Source organism: Gasterosteus aculeatus, chromosome 9 (assembly GCF_964276395.1).
Source record: "Gasterosteus aculeatus chromosome 9, fGasAcu3.hap1.1, whole genome shotgun sequence".
NCBI lineage: Eukaryota > Metazoa > Chordata > Actinopteri > Perciformes > Gasterosteidae > Gasterosteus > Gasterosteus aculeatus.
The window spans coordinates 22210755-22234646 of record NC_135696.1 but is presented as its reverse complement, the minus strand read 5'-3'; the positions used below and the strand labels follow the sequence as shown (position 1 = coordinate 22234646).

Below are 23892 nucleotides of genomic sequence, written 5' to 3'. Positions count from 1 at the left end.
ACTGGTCTGCTGACCCCCCCTCACCCCCCTCTTTATCTCGTGTGATTAATTCCATGATCTGTATCTTTCCGTCAACGTTTGTAGTTAAATGAGACGCTGCGTTGCTTCGTCTTCTCGTGTCACATGACGTCTTCTGCGGCGTTGACCTGCACTCGAACCCACGGAGCTTCTCAAAGATCTCAATGAGCAGCTCGTCACTCTGCTCCATTTAATGAGACGCATCACGCGGTGTGAAGAGGAGGGTTATTTATTTGTACTTAATCTGATGTTGATCGCTCAGTGTGATGGATCTCTGAGGAGCTTCTTCTGCAAGACACACACACACACATCTACACACACACACACACATCTACACACACATCCTGTTGTCCTGTCCACACCTACACACACATCAACACACACCTACACCTACACACACACATCCTGTTGTCCTGTCCACACCTACACACATCTACACACACCTACACACACATCTACACACACACACACACACACACACACACATCTACACACATCAACACACACCTACACACACACACCTACACACACACACACCTACACACACATCTGCACTTACACACCTACACACACACATCCTGTTGTCCTGTCCACACCTACACACACATTTACACACCTACACACACATTTACACACCTACACACACATGTACACATCTACACACACACCTACACACCTACACACACATTTACACACCTACACACCTACACACACATTTACACACCTACACACACATGTACACATCTACACACACATGTACACATCTACACACACACCTACATACACATCTACACACACATGTACACATCTACACACACATCTACACCCATCTACACACACACACACACACACACACACACACAGCTGAGTGTGAGCATCAAGCTGTAATTAGAAGCCGGCAGGATGCGCTGCGTAAGGAAGAGGTCAAGAGGTCAAAGTTCACCCCTCAGAGATGTGTCGCGCTCGTTGTGGAGTCATGTGATCGGACTGGAGAGGGTTCGTTCTTTTGAACAGTTTGAATCTAAAGGGACGCGTCGGGTCGCTGTGAGGGGCGGGGCTGTGAGGGGGGGGAGGGGGAGGGGCGGGGCTTTGATGGCGGCGCGCTGTCACTCTGCCGTGTTTCATCACGCCGTTGTTTGATCCCCGTGATGCGGCGCTCCCGAAGGGGCCGCCGGCTGTTAACAACTCGGCGGATGTGCTGTGGTTCGCTATGCGGCCTGTCGGGACGTGACAGACGACCCGCGGCACAGGAAGTGACAGCGGCGAGGTGACATATTACCCATGATGCTCACGGAGCTGCAGCTCTGGACCGCGTCGGCTGTCGGATGGCGTTACGAAGACTGACCGTCGCTTTCTGCCGACTGCCGACTTCAGTTACTGCTCTGATGTGGCTGAAGGTTCTTCCCTCGTCTCTGGATTCATTTGGCGTCTTGTCCCGCCCCAATGAGCCCCGCCGCTGTGATTGGCCGTCAGATACAGTAGCTTAACACCTCAACGATGAGGAGCATTCATCTTCTCGTATTGGGCTTTAAGAGCTGCTTCGTGTCTTTCTTCCCTCTTTTCATCAGTGCGGATTTAACAGCTGGCTCCCTGAATCGCACACACGCCTCTCGCCCTCCCAGATGTTCACTTCGCCCTCCTCTGTCCTCCTGCTCTCCTGCAGCGGGGACACGGCATCCCAAGGTCTAAGCATGCGCGTGTCTCCTCAGGTGGTGTCCATGGGCCTCTACGTGGGGGAGAAGGCCTACCTGAGGAGCAGCTGGAACATCCTGGACGGTTTCTTGGTGTTCGTGTCTCTCATCGACATCGTGGTGTCCATGGCCGGCGGGGCGAAGATCCTCGGCGTCCTCCGCGTCCTCCGGCTGCTCCGGACGCTCCGCCCCCTCAGGTGAAGAGACCCAACAGGTTCCACACCAGTCCTCCTCAGAAGTTAGCTTAGCATAAAGAGCGGATAACACAGCTAGCATGGGGGTATTTCTTTGCTCAGACCAGTGCTGGTTGCCTGGCAACAGCTGTGAGGGCAGATGAAAACACGCCTCTTTGCTGATGAAAGCAGAGAGGATGTTTATGTCTCTCAGGTCAAATTACTCATCTGACGAAAACCATGCAGGTGAACGTAGAAACCTCATGTTTGTCTCTGATCTCCTCCCCCGGCCTCCAGGGTGATCAGCAGAGCTCCAGGCCTGAAGCTGGTGGTGGAGACCCTCATCACGTCCCTCAAGCCCATCGGCAACATCGTCCTCATCTGCTGCGCCTTCTTCATCATCTTTGGCATCCTGGGAGTCCAGGTAGGCCGAAGACACGGGGCAGGTCCTCCCCGTCCTCCCGATTCATTCCCCTTAAACAGGCAGCGCTCAGTCGATGGATCCTAGAGATAAATTATTCTTCTTCTCCTCCACGTAGTGAAGCGCAGCATCTTCTCCTCGCGTCTCATAAACACGACGCTCACTCCGTTGATCCTATTTTTAACATCAGTGCGTTTCCTCTTTGCATCCAGGTGTCTTCACAGTAATATTCTGTCTCCCGCGTCCCGTCTTCCACGCGTTCCGAATGATTGAGAATTAAAAAGCTCTTCTCTCAGGAGAAGGAATCCACCCTGTTGATACCAAGTGCTTCCACTCACTGAAGCTAATTATGAAATGACTTCAAAAAGCACCATGAGAGGCTCGGCGTGTTGTCATCACTACATCCGAAACGTGTGTGTGTGTGTGTGTGTGTGTCTGTGTGTGTGTGTGTGTGTGTCCTCACAGCTCTTCAAAGGGAAGTTCTTCTACTGCGCCGGCTTTGATGTGAAGAACATCACCAACAAGTCGGACTGCCTGGCTGCCAGCTACCGATGGGTCCACCACAAATACAACTTTGACAACCTGGGACAGGTACGAGGGACAGGAGCGAGTGTGCATGCAGAGGAAGAGGACACCTCATGGAGGACAGAATATCTAGCAGAAGATTCTATGAGATGAAGAACAAAGGGAGCTGCAACAGCTGTTCATAAAGATACAACTTTTAAGAGCTCTTCCTTCATAATTATCTCCTCTAATATTTCCAATATATATATATATATATGTAGATACATGAAGATGAATGCTCACCTTCACGGCTCACAGTTTGTTCTTGCGTGTGTCCTTCAGGCTCTGATGTCCCTGTTTGTGCTGGCCTCCAAAGACGGCTGGGTCAACATCATGTACCACGGACTGGACGCGGTGGGGATCGACCAGCAGGTGTAGATATAACAGATCACATATTACACAGATTACAGATCACAGATTATAGATTACAGATTATAGATTACAGATCACAGATTATAGATTACAGATCACAGATCACAGATTATAGATTACAGATCACAGATTATAGATCATAGATTATAGATTACAGATCACAGATCACAGATTATAGATTACAGATCACAGATTATAGATTACAGATCACAGATTATAGATCATAGATTATAGATTACAGATCACAGATCACAGATTATAGATTACAGATCACAGATTATAGATCATAGATTATAGATTACAGATCACAGATCACAGATTATAGATTACAGATCACAGATTATAGATTATAGATTACAGATCACAGATCACAGATCACAGACTATAGATTACAGATCACAGATTATAGATTATAGATTATAGATCACAGATTCATAAACCTTTAAAGATTTCTTCTGTGACTTCCTGCACTGAGCCAGTGGACCCAATCGGTTCCTGTCTTTGTCTCTCTTGTCTCTTCTGTGCCCGTCTCACCTTAATAACTGTACCTTTACCCCCCCCCACCGCAGCCCCTGACCAACAACAGCCCGTGGATGCTGCTCTACTTCATCTCCTTCCTCCTCATCGTCAGCTTCTTCGTCCTCAACATGTTCGTCGGCGTCGTGGTGGAGAACTTCCACAAATGTCGGCAGCACCAGGAGGTGGAGGAGGCCAGGCGACGGGAGGAGAAGCGCCAGCGCCGCATGGAGAAGAAGAGGAGAAGTAAGGGGGGAGAGAAGAATAGTTGGCAGTGAAGTGTCAGGACAGGAGGACAGATGGACAGGTACCTCCTTGGGAGGGGAGACGGTGAGGGAGGACGGGGAAGAAGAGGGAGGACGGAGGAAGGAGAGGGAGGACGAAGGAGGGAGAGGGAGGACGGGGGAGGGAGAGGGAGGACGGGGGAAGGAGAGGGAGGACGGGGGATGGAGAGGGAGGACGAAGGAGGGAGAGGCAGGACGGGGGAAGGAGAGGGAGGACGGGGGAAGGAGACGGAGGACGAAGGAGGGAGAGGGAGGACGGGGGAGGGAGAGGGAGGACAGGGGGGGGAGAGGGAGGACGGGTGATGGAGAGGGAGGACGAAGGAGGGAGAGGGAGGACGAAGGAGGGAGAGGCAGGACGGGGGAAGGAGAGGGAGGACGGGGGAAGGAGAGGGAGGACGAAGGAGGGAGAGGGAGGACGGGGGAGGGAGAGGGAGGACGGGGGAAGGAGAGGGAGGACGGGGGAAGGAGAGGGAGGACGAAGGAGGGAGAGGGAGGACGGGGGAGGGAGAGGGAGGACGGGGGAAGGAGAGGGAGGACGGGGGATGGAGAGGGAGGACGGGGGAAGGAGATGGAGGACGAAGGAGGGAGAGGGAGGACGGGGGAGGGAGAGGGAGGACGGGGGATGGAGAGGGAGGACGGGGGATGGAGAGGGAGGACGGGGGAAGGAGATGGAGGACGAAGGAGGGAGAGGGAGGACGGGGGAGGGAGAGGGAGGACGGGGGAGGGAGAGGGAGGACGAAGGAGGGAGAGGGAGGACGGGGGAAGGAGAGGGAGGACGGGGGAAGGAGATGGAGGACGAAGGAGGGAGAGGGAGGACGGGGGAGGGAGAGGGAGGACGGGGGAAGGAGAGGGAGGACGGGGGAAGGAGAGGGAGGACGGAGGATGGAGAGGGAGGACGGGGGAAGGAGAGGGAGGACGGAGGATGGAGAGGGAGGACGGGGGAAGGAGAGGGAGGACGGGGGAAGGAGAGGGAGGACGGAGGATGGAGAGGGAGGACGGGGGAAGGAGAGGGAGGACGGAGGATGGAGAGGGAGGACGGGGGAAGGAGAGGGAGGACGGGGGAAGGAGAGGGAGGACGAAGGAAGGAGAGGGAGGACGGAGGAAGGAGAGGGAGGACGGGGGAAGGAGAGGGAGGACGGAGGATGGAGAGGGAGGACGGGGGAAGGAGAGGGAGGACGGGGGAAGGAGAGGGAGGACGGGGGAAGGAGAGGGAGGACGAAGGAGGGAGAGGGAGGACGGGGGAGGGAGAGGGAGGACGGGGGAGGGAGAGGGAGGACGGGGGAAGGCGAGGGAGGACGGGGGAAGGAGAGGGAGGACGGGGGAAGGAGAGGGAGGACGGGGGAAGGAGAGGGAGGACGAAGGAAGGAGAGGGAGGACGGGGGAAGGAGAGGGAGGACGGGGGAAGGAGAGGGAGGACGGGGGAAGGAGAGGGAGGACGGGGGAAGGAGAGGGAGGACGAAGGAAGGAGAGGGAGGACGGGGAGGGAGGACGGGGGAAGAAAAAGGGGATCGGTAAATGAAAAGAAGGAAAGATATATAACTCGTCTCTTCGCTCATAAATGTTTCCGTCCTCAGAATGAAATTTCCTCCAGCATGAATTAACATCTGTCACTGTCTCTCTGTCTGTCTCTCTGTCTCTCTGTCTGTCTCTGTCTCTGAATGACCCACCCTTGGTACCACTTTGCAGCGTCATGATTTCTCAGCCTCCCTCTCACATTTATCTCACTCCTCTTCACACTTCAATCCCTTTGTTTTCTTTCCCCCTCGTTCTTTCGTCCCTGCGGCGTGAATTAATCATTGAATCTCCCCCTCTTCCTCCCCCTCTTCCTCCCCCCAGAGGCCCAGAAGCTCCCCTACTACGCCTCGTACGGCCAAACCCGGCTGGCCATCCACACCTTGTGCACCAGCCACTACCTGGACCTGGTCATCACCTTCATCATCTGCATCAACGTCATCACCATGTCCCTGGAGCACTACAGCCAGCCGCGGGTGAGGACACGTCCCCCAGGGTTGGTGAAATACCCGGTGTATTGATTATCGGTCCTGGCCGATGCCGCCGCCCTGCTGTGGGCGGTGCTGGTGGTGCTGCACCATCTGGGAAGGCTCTTCAGAGCTTGTTTAGTGGGCTCTCCGCCCACCTGCTGATCTGATTCAGCAGCAGCATCATCATCATCCGCCAGCAGCCAGAACATTTATCTGGAAGACCAACATTTGGATCATTAGTGACGCAAAGGTTCCTCGGAGGCGGAGACGCTTCCAGCACGAATTCCGCCCGAGTTTAATCCGTGACGGCGAGAGAAGACTTGCGTTCTGTTATGGACCAATCGTGAGTGAGTTCGTCCTTTGGTGGAATCCACAGTTTGTCCGACGCCATCTTGGTTATTTTCCAACGGAATGACCTCACTTGGAACGAGGAGGAGTGACGTAGTGACGCTGATATAGACCTGTCAATCACAATAGGCCCGCCCCTCTCGTCTCAGGCTGCTGATTGGACCCTCAGCGACGGGAATAACTCGCTGAACTCCAGTCGACCCGTTGGGCTCCGACTGTGAGACACAAACGCTGCCTGTGTGGATTTGTGACTCACCGCTGAGTCTCCGTTAGTGTCTCTCCTATTAAAAGAGATTGAGAGGACGGAACGTCTCCAGAAATGGACAGAACAGACTGTGTGAACAACGGCTGTGGTCCCGTCTCGTCTCGTCCCATCCTCTCGTCTTCTTCTACTCACAGTAAAGTGACTAAAGTGACGAACTGACGGCGGTGACTAAAGAATGGGTCATAACGCAGAGATGGAGACGGGGACAACCATCTCTTGACTAAACATCTGTGTCTCTGTCTCCTTCAGTCCCTGGAGACGACTCTGAAGTACTGCAACTACTTCTTCACCTCCACCTTCGTGATCGAGGCCTCTCTGAAGCTGGTGGCCTTCGGCTTCAGGCGCTTCTTCAAGGACAGGTACCGGGCTGGTCGTGTCCTCCGTCCTCACATGTCCACATTCGTCTCATGTCTTCTTTCATTCATGAAGCGACAGACATCCAGCGCTGCGTTGCCTGCAGAAGCCGAGCGTTGCTCCTCGGCTGGACCCTTCGTGACGAGATGTCGGGGGGGTCGTTCGCGCTTTAAGCTTGGACTGTTCTTTTGAAGGACGTCCCTCATTGTCCTGCAGTCTGAACCAAGGATTCCGGCGCAGGTGCACAAGCTCTTCCCAAGGTGGAAGATTTGAATAAGTCATCAGCGCGGCGATGGGGGGCCTCAGCTGCCGCGCGGCGGGGGGGTAATATTTAAGACCCCGGTGCTGTTATTGTACATTCAGATGATGGGAATTGCTTTTTTTATTCCGCCTCCTCTTTGAAAGGACCGCTCCAGCAGAGCTGTGCTGAATGTCTCACTGTCCCCGTCTCTCTCTTTGTGTCCCACTGCCCCCGTCTCTGTCCTGTCTCGCCCTCTCAGTGTCTTTGTCTTTGTGTAAACAGTAAATAAATAAGACAACATTATGAAGTCCATCCAGAGCAAAGACTCAGAATCCATCAATCACAGATCTCCTGTACGTGGCTCATGTGTGTGTGCGTGTGTGTGTGTGTGTGTGTGCGTGTGTGTGTGTGTGTGTGCGTGTGTGTGTGTGCGTGTGTGTGTGTGTGTGTGCAGGTGGAACCAGTTGGACTTGGCCATCGTGCTGCTGTCGGTGATGGGCATCACGCTGGAGGAGATTGAGATCAACGCCTCGCTCCCCATCAACCCCACCATCATCCGGATCATGAGGGTGCTCCGGATAGCACGAGGTGCACACACACACACACACACACACACACACACACACACACACACACACACACACAGTTCAAACACAAACATTATATATATATATATTTTTTTTTAATCAAAAATACATGTGTATATATATATATATATATATAAAATATATAGTTTTTTGTATATTATTCTTCTGCTCGTTTCATCTCTTTATGCTGTTTGCTTTTAATGCAACTCAATACTTGTGAAGTATTAGTTGGTTGTGAAATTATCATTTATTATCTCCAAGGCTCTAATTTCACGTTCAATAAAGATATAATTCTTATTCATTTATAAATTCCACATTGTTGAGCTTCTGAAACTCAGCTCTTCCTGCAGAAATACTTCAAATTAAAGGCCTCGCAAAAGGTGTGATACCGTTTCTCTCTTGAGCTTTTAATGTGAAATCAAGAGTTTCTCCCGGAGAGATTTTCTACTTTTTAGATTAAAAATAAATTCCGAGCTGCTGGAAGAGAAGAATTAGGATTTAGCTGATTCTTTAAAGATTTGACTATCGTCTCAAAGTGGATAAAAAGTCCTTTTCTCAACAGACAAAAACACTTTGACCTTTGACCTTCACACGTCTCCATCTCGTACCTCACATAAGTGTGACTTATATTTAAATCTTTTTCATCCCAACCTCTGACCTTCTCACAGAGGAGGACATAACCATCACCGTCTGTCCGACCCTCTGCAGCTCTAACACACTCTAAATGAAGCCGTAGTTTGACGCACAACCGCCTCCATCACGCACACAGACACACACTTCAACAGGCGTCTGTTTCCCAGGACGCTCTCTGTTCTCAGCTATATCCCATCACAAGGTCTCTCTCACATGCGTCCCCCGGGATGTTTGTGTCCCCGATGAGAGAGGCGTCTCTCCGTCTGTCCCCGCGGTGTCTTCTGTCCTCCGGGTCACTCTCTCTCTGCCCGTCTCTTCCCTCTGCAGTGCTCAAGCTGTTGAAAATGGCCACGGGGATGAGAGCTCTGCTGGACACCGTGGTCCAGGCCTTGCCTCAGGTAGGTAACACACACACACACACACACACACACACACACACAGACTGACAGACCGGTCTGTCCATCAGCGTCTCACAAGGACACCCAGAAGTCAAGTAGCAGGAGTAGAGTGATGAAGCGTCGCCGACTCAGAAGATCCTTGGGAAGACACTTTCACAAAGGGTTTTGTCCTCTCGTTGTCCTTCAACAGGGACTCGTCCCTTCTGGAAACATCCACTAAAGGTGTTTTATTCCCAGTGCTGCTAATGAGACAAGAGCAGCTATAAAGTTCTCCTCCGCTGGTCCTCAAGAGGACTTTTACTCAGCTCGCCATAACATACCACGTTTCAGACCCGTCCCCAGTTTACAGAATACTGCTGTTATATATTGAGTTATATATGGGTTTTATACTAGTTATATATGAGTAATATACTGGTTATATATGAGTAATATACTAGTTGTATATGATTTATATATTAGTTATATATGAGTAATATACTAGTGATATACTAGTTATATATAAGTAATATACTGGTTATATATGACTTATATACTAGTTATATATGAGTTATATACTAGTGATATATGAGTAATATTCTAGTTATATATGAGTAATATAGTAGTTGTATATGATTTATAGCTGAGTTATATACTAGTTATATATGAGTAATATACTAGTTGTATACTCGTGATATACTCGTGATATACTAGTTATATATGAGTTATATACTAGTAATATACTAGCTATATATGAGTTATATACTAGTTCTAAATGTATATATGAGTTATATACTAGTTATATACTAGTAATATACTGGTTATATAGGAGTAATAGATTAGTTGTGTACTAGTTATATACTAGTAATATACTAGTTATGTATGAGTTATATACTAGTTATATATTAGTTATGTATGAGTTATATACTAGTTATATATGAGTTATATACTAGCAATACACTAGTTATATATGAGGTATAAACTAGTTATATAAGAGTATAATACTAGTTATATAAGAGTTATATACTAGTTATATATGAGTTATATACTGGTTATATATGAGTTATATACTGGTTATATATGAAATATATACTAGTAATACACTAGTTATATATGAGGTATAAACTAGTTATATAAGAGTATAATACTAGTTATATAAGAGTTATATACTAGTTATATATGAGTTATATACTAGTAATACACTAGTTATATATGAGGTATAAACTAGTTATATAAGAGTATAATACTAGTTATATAAGATTTATATACTAGTTATATATGAGTTATATACTGGTTATATATGAGTTATATACTGGTTATATATGAAATATATACTAGTAATACACTAGTTATATATGAGATATATACTAGTAATACACTAGTTATATATGAGATATATACTAGTAATACACCAGTTATACATGAGTTATATACTAGTTGTATAAGAGTTATATACTAGTTATATACTGGTTATATATGAGTTATATACTAGTAATATACTAGTTATATACTAGTGATATACTAGTTATATACCCAGTGAGCCAGGAAACAAATGTTTTGTGAGCTTCACGTTTAACTGTAAATAATTAGTTGTCTTTGTACTTTATGACGAATGAGCAGAGTTGTTTGTCCTGTTCGCTGGATCCTCTTCTACTCATTATCATCTCTGTTGTTGCGTGAATGGCTCGTGCGTATGGGACACACTGCGTATGGGACACACTGCGTATGGGACACACTGCGTATGGGACACACTGCGTATGGGACACACTGCGTATGGGACACACTGGACGGCGTCCTACTAGCAGCGTCTGGGTGAAAGCGGCTCGCTGCCTCGTGGTCATTAGTCCGGACGCGGGAAACCGCCTCAAAAAGCCGGACGATCAGAGTTTACTTGGTTTTATTCTCGCCATGGAAACCAGACATGTGCATAAATACTAAAGTCTGCACTGACTGCGTCTCCCAGCACCACGGGGGGGGCTTTCCATCGGGGGCTTCGCCCGTCCCTCGTTACGTCTTCTCTTTCCACGATGAACACTGCACGTCGTATGTTAATGCACCCGGTTTATTGTCGTATGTAATCGAGTGCCCCCCCCCCCCCCCCCCGGGAGTCATTCACCCATTTGCATCGCATACAGATCAGGATCTGGGAGAGCGTTTCACACGAATGGATTTGCTAGAAACCAGCTGGTAACATGCCCCCCCCCCCTGGTTTCATGGCCTTTGAGCGCACAAATAAAAAATATAAAACACTGAAACTGAAAATGAGGCAGTTGTGACGTTGGTGGAGAAGGTCTCCTGCAGCGCGTTGGAACCAGACGGAGACCAGAGGGAGGGACTGTGGAATCTAGCAGGTGGAGATGCAGGAATGATTCCACCACAAACTCGGCGTCCACACCCCCCCCCCCCCCCCATACTCCCCCCCCCCGGTGAGCAGAGACAGAAACCACTGAGACGTCTCCTTTTGATTGACAGGTGGGGAACCTCGGCCTGCTCTTCATGTTGCTGTTTTTCATCTACGCCGCTCTGGGAGTGGAGCTGTTTGGAGAGCTCGGTAAGTCGACCCCCCCCCAACCCTGACCCTGACCCTGACCCCCCCCACCGTACAGCCGACGGGCTGGTAAGGTCTGAAAAATCTGGCTAGGGTGTTGCTTGGGGGAGGGGTTAACTTCAGCATTTTAACCCAAACCACAGCTTCTTGTTGCATGAGGCTCAGCCGTGCGTTTTATTGATTACAAATGTATATTTATACTTATATGCTTAAATATATAGAGTCAGTGCCTGGATCAGAATTAAATGACCAACTATTTTCAAAGGATTTCCAATCATGTCTTTTTTAAACAGTACGTAGGACCTGCTCTCATGGAGCTTAGAAAAGGCTCCATTCTAGTCCGGCCTGGAAGTAAAAGTGAGTAAAAAGGGACCCGGAGTCAAAATCAAGCGACGTGAAATTAGTTCCAGGCTCTGTTACGTTTGTTTTCCTCACCCTGTCTCCGTGGTACGAACCCAGCGACGCGCACACAGCGTTTGCTCAGCTGAAGGCTTAAAATCACCCCGTGTGTGTAATCCCCATCCATGCAGCCATGTCACCCTCCGTCCGTCCCTCTTTGTCCTCCCGCTCGCAGTGTGCGACGCCGACTACCCCTGCGAAGGGATGAGCCGACACGCCACCTTCGAGAACTTCGGCATGGCCTTCCTCACGCTCTTCCAGGTCTCCACCGGCGACAACTGGAACGGCATCATGAAGGTGCGTCCCTCCCCGTGCGGTCTTCCACTCTCCCGACCTTTGGCCTCGGCTGAGGACACGTCCCTCCCCTCATGTCCTGCTGCAGAGATGCAGACGTTCTGGGTTCCGAACCCATTTGACAGCGATTGAAGGTCTTGGGTTCAGATCCCCGTGGCGCCCGATGTTTAGGCAGGCTCTCGTCAAAAAGCTTCCAGCGAGGAATAAAGAATTCCGAATCCTTTAACTCGTCCGTCACCTCGATGAAGTCCCCCTCTGTGGACGTGACCTGAACGCCTCCGGCGAGGAAGTCACTGCTGATTGGCTGACTGAAGGACGGCGTTCCCGATGAGTCGCTTTGATCCAACGCGGTCTCTTTGTTCCCTTTAATCTACGCACTGATTCCATCTGCGGGAACTCGTCCTCTGAGAGCTTCTCAACAATGAGGTTTCCTTCACGCTGGAATCAATGGGGGGTTTGTTGGAGGCGAGGAGCCTTCTGATTAATAACGTGTGATTAATAAAACCAGCCACGGGGCTGCTCATCGTGTTTCAGTAGGAGCTGAACATAATGACGCCTTCACAACGGGACAAGAAGACGCCGAATGTTGTTCAGTTGGAACAATCGACCCATTCGTGTTTTTCATCAATCAAATGATTGATTGAATAATTTAATGTTTGGTTTTTATCTCAAACATGTGTTCTGTTCCCCTTTATTCATTTATTTGTGTTGATTGGACGTCGTCCACTAGGACACCCTGAGGGAGTGCCCCCCCGGTCACGCCGCCACCGACTACGGCTGCCACGCCGGCCTCCAGTTCATCTCGCCGCTGTACTTCGTGTCCTTCGTGCTGACGGCCCAGTTCGTCCTGATCAACGTGGTGGTGGCCGTGCTCATGAAGCACCTGGACGACTCCAACAAGGAGGCGCAGGAGGACGCCGAGATGGACGCCGAGATCGAGCTGGAGCTGGCCCAGGGGGGCCTCTGCTGCCTGATGGGGGCCGTGGGCGCCGCCGGCAGGGCCGCGGGGGCCGTGGGCGCCGCCGGCGGACGCGCCGGGGGGGGAGCGGCGGCGCCCGGCGCCAGCAGCAGGGCAGGGGCGGCCGGGGTCCCGAGCGGGACGCCCCTCCCGCTACGAGAAGGAGGAGGAGGAGGAGGAGGAGGAGGAGGAGGAGGAGGGGGCGGAGCGGCTCACGATGGACACGCCCACCGACGATGCCGGCTCTACTCACCTGCTCAGGTGAGCGGACTCTGGGACTTTGCATGCTGGGTAATTTCTCTGGTGCTTCTCCTGAGTTCCACAGTTACTTTGTTATCTGAATAATATTACGTTTAATTGGAGAAGACAAAGTTAGAATCATTTTCTATTATTTTTAGTCCCCCAGCGAAGCTGCTATGTTACTTCTTTACTGCTGTAAGCACACACACACACGCACACGCACAGACCCACACACACACCCACACACACAGACCCACACGCACAGACACACACACTGTGAAAGCTGGAGGTCCTGGTTACCAGGCGGCCTTCATGAGGTTGAAGCGAGGAAGAGGAGGATTTAAAATGTTCTTCACCCTGCAGAGCAGAAGATCCGAGTCACAAACGAACATCTCGGCCCGCGTGCAAAATAAAACACTTATACACACACACACATATATATATATATATATATATATATATATATATATATATATATATATATATAAATACTTCACTATCTGCTCAACAACTTCATTGGCTGCCGCAAAGCCTCTTGGGTAATTCTTCCTCATCAAGCCGCCGCCCTACTTCTGCAAAAACAAAGCGCTGACGGCTCCTGCACACGTGCACTGAAGTAGAACACACACACACACACACACACACACACACACACATTGGGGGGGGGTTTCATTGTTCAGCTCCCTGATTGAAACATCAGGTCAACACAAGCAACACCCGTAATCACGCTCGCATTAAAACCACACCACCTGCAGGTGAGACAAGCACGAGGAGGTAAACAAACAGGGGGGGGGCAACAATCAACAAGTGGCTGAGTAAGTGTTGTGGGGGGGGCGGGGTGACAGCAGGGAAATGCCCCCCTCCCACACACAGAAGGGCCCCTCTGATACCAGACTGACTAACTGAGATCAGTCCAACAGGCGTCCTGTGCCCCCCCCCATCAAACTCTGATTAGTTTCACTCCGCCTGAACCTCATCAACCTCCGTCAGCTTTTGTTCTTCCCCCCGTAACGGGGGGGTGGGGTTGAGGGGGGGGGCCTGAATAGAACATCCGAGCAGTGAACTCTTACTTGTTAAAACCTCGTTGCCATGGTGACGCTCTTCGGCCGGTGCTGGGGGGGCAACATCTGGAATCTGTGGAATATTTTACTTCCTGTGCCAGTGACCACAGTGTAAAGCAACACGCTTATAGAATGTATTATTTTACATGTATGTAGTCCTCCACCTTCATGTTGTTACAAATTTAACAGCAAAAAATGGAATAATTCCTCTTTCTGTTACGTGTTTTATTAGATTTTTCCTGATTTAACCCGTCGCCATGACAACGAGCGCAGGTGCTTGAACTGCTCATCCGATGTTCTTTTATTATTTAACCTCTGTGACATTTGCTTCATTGAATCAGAATCTCCCCTCAGGAATCTGATCATTACTTCACCTTCTCTAGCAGAACCGTGTCACTTTTATCTCACAACGGGATCACGCAATTAATCCAAGAGATGACATTTGTCTGCTCCTCTGGTCGGATTAAAGCGGGATGAAGACATCGATCTGGGTCCGGCTGTTAATTAAGGAACAAAAAAGGCGTTGTCATTAAAGCGTGTGAAGCTGGGGAAACACGTCTCAGCCTCCTGGACCATCAGCACCGGTTCCCCCCAACGCTTCGTTCTTCTCCCTGTACACCAACAGCTGCTCCTCCAGCCACCAGTCCGTCAAGCTCCTGAAGTCTGCGGATGACACCACCCTCATTGGATCTCTGGTGGGGACGAGTCCGCCTACAGGTGGGAGTCTGACCATCTGGTGTCGTGGTGCAGCCAGAACAAACTGGAGCTCAACGCTCTGAAGACAGTGGAGATGGTTGTGGACTTCAGGAGGAACAGAGCCCCACCCTCCCCCATCACCCTGTGTGACTCCCCCGTCACTATTGTGGATTCCTTCCGTTTCCTGGGCTCCATCATCACCCAGGACCTCAAGAGGGAGCTGAACATCAGCTCCATCACCAAGAAGGCTCAGCAGAGGTTGTTCTTCCTGACGCAGCTGAAGAAACTCAACCTGCCAAAGACGATGATGGTCCACTTCTACACGGCCATCATGGAGTCCATCCTCTGCTCCTCCATCACCGTCTGGTACGCTGCAGCCACAGCCAAGGACAAGGGCAGGCTGCAGCGTGTCATCCGCTCTGCAGAGAGGGTGATCGGCTGCAATCTGCCGTCCCTGCAGGACTTGCTCGCTTCCAGGTCTCTGAAGCGAGCTAAAAAGATCGCGGCCGACCCCTCTCACCCCGGACAAAAACTGTTTGTGCTCCTTCCATCTGGCAGGAGGCTGAGGTCCATCAGGACTACGACCTCCCGCCACACCAACTTGTATTCCTTTATTTTTAAACTAACCTATAGCCTTATACTACTAACCCAGAGCATTATCTTTTATTGTTGCTGTTATGCACCAACCACCAAGTCAAATGTCTGTATGTCTGACATATTACGGTAATACATGTTTCCTGATTCCAGATGTTGTTTGGACATAAGTATTTAAAGGGAGAGAAAAACAAAGGAGTGGATTTCAAGCAGGTGGGAAGGATGACTGTCACTTCCTTTTTCCTCCAGCAGTGAACAGGAAGTGACCGTATGAGGACTGAGGAGGACATAGAGACGCAGTGTTCTTCTCCGGTAGAGACGTGTCAATCAGCATGTAGCCCCGCCCCTAAAGCGTCCCCGGCTTTATGGTCCATTTGACTCTAAATGGACCATAATCTACTAAATGAACATCATGATGTGCTGAAGAAGACTATAAACTAGAGACTGAGACCATAAACTCATGTTTACAATGTTTACTGAGGGAGCAGAGGAGTCGCCCCCTGCTGGTCACCGCACAGAATGCAGGAGTGCCCGGTGCTTATTGAACTAACCCGCTGGATGTGTGTGTGTTGCAGGAGAGCCAGTGGCTGGACAGTGTGTCTCTGCTGATTAAGGACTCGTTGGAAGGGGACATGATTGACAACCTGTCCGGCTCTGTTTTCCACCACTACAGCTCTCCTCCACCTGTCTGCAGGGACTGTAAGGGTCACCCACGAGAGGTGAGCAGCCCCCCTGTCCCACCAACACCTACATGGAGGCCCACTGAATATCCAACCGGCCTCATCCGTAAACCCCGAGAAGAGAGAACGTGTGCATTCACCAAATCATCATGCCATCATATTATATCGAATGAATGAATTCAATTCTATTGATTTATGCATCTGGTAATGAAAACGGTGTGCTGTAAGGCGCTCATGTTAAATACTGAATCCTTGAGGAGGAGTCAATGGACCATCTCCTTTATTATTTCCTCTCATTAGCTCCTCTTCTATGTAATACTCTACGTTAAAAGCAGACGAGCACGTCAGATTAAAAGGTTCAGGCTCCCCTGGTGGCTCAAAGGGTCCATCACCACAGGTGTGTGTGTGTGTGTGTGTGTGCGCTGACATGATTGCATCTCCTGATCCTGTGGAGCTGTGATGAGCCACATAGCAACAGGAGAGCACATCCATGTAAATCCATAATTGCATATATTTATGGACCCCCCAGTGGGTATAAGCTCAGAGGGGATCATTTCCTTGGAGCAAATACCCCCCATGTGAGGAGAAATAACTCCCACACACCTTTCAGAGCGGTGACACCGTCTGTATTTGTTTAACCTGCTCACACACACACACACACACACACACACACACACACACACACACACACACACACACACACACACACACACACACACACATCCTTACTTGTTTCATCCTGGAGAGGACGATGAATACGACTTTAACTCTGTTCTGTTACCGCGGAAACTGACTCTGTGAACAGTTTTTTATATCATTAGCATATTTTATATATATATATATATATTTATATATATATATATATATTTATATATATATATATATTTATATATATATATAAATATACATATAGCATCACTATATTTTAGAACTCCTCTTGAAACTCCATGAAACCAAATGCAAAGGCTTTTATTAAATTACCACCACATTACATCTACATCCTGTGTGTGTGGTCACTGCTTCCTGAGTACCTGCTGTACTTCCTGTGTGTGGTCACTGCTTCCTGAGTACCTGCTGTACTTCCTGTGTGTGGTCACTGCTTCCTGAGTACCTGCTGTACTTCCTGTGTGTGGTCACTGCTTCCTGAGTACCTGCTGTACTTCCTGTGTGTGGTCACTGCTTCCTGAGTACCTGCTGTACTTCCTGTGTGTGTGGTCACTGCTTCCTGAGTACCTGCTGTACTTCCTGTGTGTGGTCACTGCTTCCTCAGTACCTGCTGTACTTCCTGTGTGTGTGGTCACTGCTTCCTCAGTACCTGCTGTACTTCCTGTGTGTGTGGTCACTGATTCCTGAGTACCTGCTGTACTTCCTGTGTGTGGTCACTGCTTCCTGAGTACCTGCTGTACTTCCTGTGTGTGGTCACTGCTTCCTGAGTACCTGCTGTACTTCCTGTGTGTGGTCACTGCTTCCTGAGTACCTGCTGTACTTCCTGTGTGTGGTCACTGCTTCCTGAGTATCTGCTGTACTTCCTGTGTGTGGTCACTGCTTCCTCAGTACCTGCTGTACTTCCTGTGTGTGTGGTCACTGCTTCCTCAGTACCTGCTGTACTTCCTGTGTGTGTGGTCACTGCTTCCTGAGTACCTGCTGTACTTCCTGTGTGTGGTCACTGCTTCCTCAGTACCTGCTGTACGTCCTGTGTGTGGTCACTGCTTCCTCAGTACCTGCTGTACTTCCTGTGTGTGTGTGGTCACTGCTTCCTGAGCACCTGCTGTACTTCCTGTGTGTGTGGTCACTGCTTCCTGAGCACCTGCTGTACTTCCTGTGTGTGTGGTCACTGCTTCCTCAGTACCTGCTGTACTTCCTGTGTGTGTGTGGTCACTGCTTCCTGAGTACCTGCTGTACTTCCTGTGTGTGTGGTCACTGCTTCCTGAGTACCTGCTGTACTTCCTGTGTGTGTGGTCACTGCTTCCTGAGTACCTGCTGTACTTCCTGTGTGTGTGGTCACTGCTTCCTCAGTACCTGCTGTACTTCCTGTGTGTGTGGTCACTGCTTCCTGAGTACCTGCTGTACTTCCTGTGTGTGTGGTCACTGCTTCCTGAGTACCTGCTGTACTTCCTGTGTGTGTGGTCACTGCTTCCTGAGTACCTGCTGTACTTCCTGTGTGTGTGGTCACTGCTTCCTGAGTACCTGCTGTACTTCCTGTGTGTGTGGTCACTGCTTCCTCAGTACCTGCTGTACTTCCTGTGTGTGTGTGGTCACTGCTTCCTGAGTACCTGCTGTACTTCCTGTGTGTGTGGTCACTGCTTCCTGAGTACCTGCTGTACTTCCTGTGTGTGTGGTCACTGCTTCCTGAGTACCTGCTGTACTTCCTGTGTGTGTGGTCACTGCTTCCTGAGCACCTGCTGTACTTCCTGTGTGTGCGGTCACTGCTTCCTGAGTACCTGCTGTACTTCCTGTGTTTCGGCGGCACAGATCCAGCTGGCGGAGGTGGAGCAGGCCTCTCTTACGTCGGAGCAGCTGTCCGACAAGTCGTCGTCTCCGGCGCTGCCCGATGACCTCAGCCTGGACGAACAGAGCAGCTACCAGCTGCTGGTAAGAGGGAGGCCGGCGCACACACACACACACACACACACACACACACACACACACACACACACACAAAGAGAAGCGCTTATTCAACACTGAGGGTGACCTTTGACCTCTAACACTGGCACTGGGCTGTTGGCGGCTCGTAGTCCTCCATAAGCAGTAGACCAGTCCGGAGGCTTAGAAAAGCTCCTCTCTGTTCCTCTGACCTTCTGCTGCAGTAATACACCGAGTTATGAAGTACAACACAAACAAAATCACTCTTAAACATCAGGAGGAAGTACAGGCTCACAGCGAGTGTAACCCACAGATACGCACACGAAGCCATAGAGAGGAGGCCTTGTAAAGATCTACTAACTCATAGTAGAACTTATATACGATAGAAGGACTCTATTATCTTTGGACCCTGTGAGGAAAGTGTTTAGAATATTAGTATTACAGTATTAGTATTACAGTATAAGTATTACTATGGTGAACTGTCACATGCCGCTCATCGCTCATCCTCTCGGTCTCGTCCCGCCTCCCACAGCGAGGCAGCGGTGACTCCCATAGCTCGGAGGAGCTGCCCGTCCGGGGGGCCTACGAGGGCCTTCGGCCCCCCAGCTCAGGAAGCGAGGAGGCGGTCCAGGCGCTCCCGCAGAGCCCGGCGCCGTGCACAGGTACCTGAAGTGCACGTGATGCGAGGTGATGCTGTGTGAGTTCAGTCAGAGCGTCTCGCTGGGAAAACGGCAGAGGACACGCCGTATACGACCTGTCAATCAGTGCGTGGCCCCGCCCCCTAAGGCTTTAGGGCCCGTTTTTACAATAAATCCTTTTCTTTTTATTTAGCAAACCTGTCTTCCTGTTTGTTGAGTGACTCTCGAGCTGGAATGCAGATTCTCAATGATATATTTATGATTTATATAATAAAATGTGAATGAGAAGTAGTTTTCTCTCCGGTGGACCCTTCCACAGATTCCAGATGTACCATGAGAAGGTTCCCGTCGAATCTTCCCCTTCATCCAATCATAGTCAAGGGAACCCTCTCAGGCTCACCTGTCTCCAGCGGTCCTTGGCATCCTTATCGGCGCTCGCCGTGACCCCGTGAATTAGAGGCGTGGGATTGGGATCACAGAGGAGGACGTAGATGTTGATCCGTGACATGTCGTTCATATAAAAGTTATTCTCTAATTGTCTTAATGTCTTCTGGGATGAAATACGAGCTCTAAAGCTTCATTGATCATTTGAGCAGAAGGCGAATATGAACACGTCGGTTTCTGGGTCGCCACCCTGACGACGTCTCACTGCCCAGCAGGGGGCGACTCCTCCACAAACACACGATTTTACCAGATCATCCGTTGAGCTGCTTCCCAACACAACCAACGGGTTCTAGATGTCTCGGGATCGAAATAAAACACGTCCCAGGATGTGGGAGGGAAGGTGAAACCAAAGTAATCGTAATAGTAATACTAGTGATACAAATCATGGATTATTCACATGTCAATATTTCATTTGATCCACATGGCGGTTAATCCCGGTAAACGGGTCACCCCCAAACGTAATCCCCTCAAATCAATACGACCGTTGAGCTGAATGAAACTGTGACCTTCTCTGTGCAGATGGAGGAAGGTGCAGCAGAGGAGGAAGAGGAGGAGGAGGCGGCTCTTCGCCCGCCTTCCACCTGCCGGCAGACTTCTTCCACCCGGGGAGCCCCGGCAGCGGCGTGGAGGGGGGGCCGCCCCCCCGGCTGCCCTCCCTCCGCTCACCCGGAGCCAACAGCCGGCCGCTGAGCTGGCAGGTACGGCCACCCCCCCCCCCCCCGGGGGGAGGAGACCCACCGGGGGGGGGGGGGGGTGTGGGGTTGTGGGTTCGGTGAACCGGAGCCGTGAGACGTGGATCTGACAAAGTTTTAAGCTTCTATGTGGTTGCTTTTCTATATGGGTCTTCCTGCGTGGTGCCTTCAAGGGCCGTAAGAAATCCTTTCAAGCAGGAGTTTCAACTCCTTCATGAACACAAACCCGCGTTAACTCACACACACACATTGTGAACATTACGTAGTCACATGTCACGTACATCTATTCAGTGTTATCTTGTAAATGCTTCATATTATAGAGATGGAGTCGCTTTCTGCTGCTTCCTGCACTTTTCTATTTGTGAAATAAAGTAAACTATCATCCGTTGTTCTGCAAACATCATTCAGAGGAAATGATGCTCGACGTTATTTCCCCCCTAATCAGAGCTATGACCTCATATTATTGAGTCCAACAGCTCTTCTTTTAGTTCTTGCTCTCTTGTAACCATGGAGACGGGTTTTCTACCTGTTGGTTGGTTCAGCTCTGTGATGCTCAATGCTAATTAGCCTCTCCTCCTCGTCCTCTGGTCTTCTGCTTCTTTCTTTCACTCAGTCGATGCCCCCCCCCCCCCCCCCTCTGCCCCCCCGTGGTGTCGGGATTATGAACAATGACTCACGTGTCACATTGTCTAGATCTGCACCAAACATGTTGCACCAATAAGACAAACATTAGAACCACGGATGATTCTGTTTAGTTCAAATCTCCCTTTTCCAATTACAAAGAGTTCATTTCATTAACAGTTCATTATCACTGCCGTTATTGTCTCTGCAGCACTCGTCCCGCAGTGACTCCTCCCTGGGGGGGGGCGGCCTGCGGACCTCCCTGAAGGAGGGGCTGAGCTCCAGTACGTCTCCGCCCGGAGACCCGGATCTCCCCGCGGCCCCCCTCTGTTCCCCCCGGGGGCCCGGCGCCGGGCAGAGGGACCCCCTTTTGCTCAAGGGATGCGGCGCTTGCCCCCTCGAAGCCACCAGGGGGCGCCGGAAAAGCGAGAGCGGCGCCGGCCCCGGCCTCGGCCCTTCGGACGAGAACGGGGGGGCGGGGATGGGTGGGGGGGGCTTCTGCCGGACCCCGAGCAGCGAACACTCGGCAGAGACGCTGAACAGCGACAGCGCGGGCTCGCTGGACCGAAGCGGCCTGTCGGCCCGGGGGAGTAGAGACGCCGGGACGGGGGGTCGAGCGAGAGGTGAGGAGGAGGAGGACGAGGAGGAGGAGGAGGAGCAGGAGGAGGACGAGGAGGAGGAGCAGGACGAGGAGGAGGAGGAGGAGGAGGAAGAGGACGAGGAGGAGGAGGAGGACGGTAACGTCACGGCCCTCAGCAGCCAGCCCACAGACACAAGCTCCAGGAAGAACAGATGAAAGGACCTGTTGCCTCTCTGTAGTGGGACTCTGTGACTGACAGGTCGGCTCAGGACAATGGGGGGGGGGGGGTGGGGGGGGTCCGCTGATAGACGAACAGCTGATGGAAGAACTGAACTTCGGTCGGCCATCGTGTTTTTTTGTAACAACCACCGCTAACAGTAGCATCCAACAAACCGCGTGTTGTGTTCAGGGTCGGGTAGATTTCCTTTGTTCTGTGTCCTTCTTTCAGCTTCCATGCGTTTGTTCAGGATGGGAGGCTGGAGGGTTCGTGTGCTTCTTACGTTAAGGGCTCAAAGGGGTCGGGTGAAACCAACCCGGCTGTTCGTCTTTGATAGGAGCGTCTTTTAGCTCCATCCATTACTTTCAAAGAGGTTTCTGATGCTATACAAATATATGAATGTATAAATGTAATTGTAAGAGTGATGAAAATCATTAGAAGAGTCTCAGCATCTCGACCCTCAAATGGGCCACGATCGTTCTTCAAATGGCCGTGAACATTACCGGCTTCACAAGGAGGAAGCAGTCGGGTCATTTTCTCGAGGTTATCTCCACCATTTTAGTCACCGCGCTCGATCGGCGAGTTAAAGTTGTATGTAGTTAAAGTTCTGGTTCGTACACGACGGTTCGGTTTAAATACGAAGGAGAGAATTGACCTTTTTCGTCTGGAGGGTCGAGTCTCCAGCGGTTTACAACGAGCATCGGACGCGGTGCAGAAGTCCGGGTTGTTCTTCTCGTCCTGGAAACCCGACGTCAACCAGCATCCATCAAACCAGAGTTCTGTGAAGACGGACTAGATGTGCGCGTGTGAACGCACCACGAGTGTAGCGCCCCTACGACCCCCTCCGTCCCCCTACGACCCACTACGACCCCCCCGACCCCCTCCGACCCCCTACGACCCCCTCCGTCCCCCTACGACCCCCTTCGACCCCCTACGACCCCCTACGACCCCTTCGACCACCTACGACCCCCTACGACCCCCTTTGACCCCCTTCCTCCCTCTCCGACCCCCTACAACCCCCTACGACCCCCTACGACCCCCTTTGACCCCCTTCCTCCCCCTCCGACCCCCTACAACCCCCTACGACCCCCTACGACCCCTTCGACCACCTACGACCCCCTACGACCCCCTTCGACCCCCCACGACCCCCTACGACCCCCTTCCTCCCCCTCCAACCCCCTACGACCCCCTTCGACCCCCCACGACCCCCTACGACCACCTTCCTCCCCCTCCGACCCCCTACAACCCCCTTCGAACCCCTCCGTCCCCCTACGACCCCCCCCCGACCCCCTCCAACCACCTTCGTCCCCCTACGACCCCCTTCCTCCCCCTCCGACCCCCCCCGACCCCCCTACGACCCCTTACGACCCCCCCCCCGACCCCCTTCGACCACCTTTGTCCCCCTACGACCCCCTACGACCCCCTTCGACCCCCTCCGTCCCCCTACGACCCCCTACGACCCCCCCCGACCCCCCTACGACCCCCTACAACCCCCTTCGACCCCCTTCCTCCCCCTCCGACCCCCTACGACCCCCCCCGACCCCCCTACGACCCCCTCCCACCCCCCCCGACCCCCCTACGACCCCCATCGACCCCCTACTATTAATGAATGCATCGATGTGACTGAACAACAGTCGGTGCAACAAACCCAGACGACGCCGTTTGAACGAACTACACATTTACTCTCAGGCCGACCGTGTGTTTCTAATGAAAGTGAGCAGTGGTTTGATTTGATTAAGAAGAGACGACAGATGTTCAGATATTCAGGTTGACATCGAGTTCGGCTTCTTGTAGGTTCGTCTCTCCGATGGTTCAGGAGACGGG

General features: G+C 51.2%; 1 protein-coding gene across 1 annotated transcript in view; it reads left to right on the top strand.

Annotated features, from left to right (window-relative positions):
• cacna1ib (calcium voltage-gated channel subunit alpha1 Ib) overlaps positions 1-22906 on the top strand; it is an 85107-nt gene extending 62201 nt beyond the window's left edge. The window contains exons 22-38 of the mRNA XM_078079880.1: positions 1728-1906; positions 2180-2306; positions 2769-2894; positions 3150-3239; positions 3809-4001; positions 5876-6027; positions 6884-6993; positions 7684-7817; positions 8777-8847; positions 11296-11374; positions 11946-12067; positions 12795-13283; positions 16189-16332; positions 18766-18885; positions 19409-19538; positions 20478-20656; positions 21483-22906. Coding sequence (XP_077936006.1) covers positions 1728-1906; positions 2180-2306; positions 2769-2894; positions 3150-3239; positions 3809-4001; positions 5876-6027; positions 6884-6993; positions 7684-7817; positions 8777-8847; positions 11296-11374; positions 11946-12067; positions 12795-13283; positions 16189-16332; positions 18766-18885; positions 19409-19538; positions 20478-20656; positions 21483-22067 — 3030 coding nt within the window. The 3' untranslated portion in view covers positions 22068-22906. The remainder of the gene's footprint in view (positions 1-1727; positions 1907-2179; positions 2307-2768; positions 2895-3149; positions 3240-3808; positions 4002-5875; positions 6028-6883; positions 6994-7683; positions 7818-8776; positions 8848-11295; positions 11375-11945; positions 12068-12794; positions 13284-16188; positions 16333-18765; positions 18886-19408; positions 19539-20477; positions 20657-21482) is intronic.
• Positions 22907-23892: the final 986 nt, after the last annotated feature.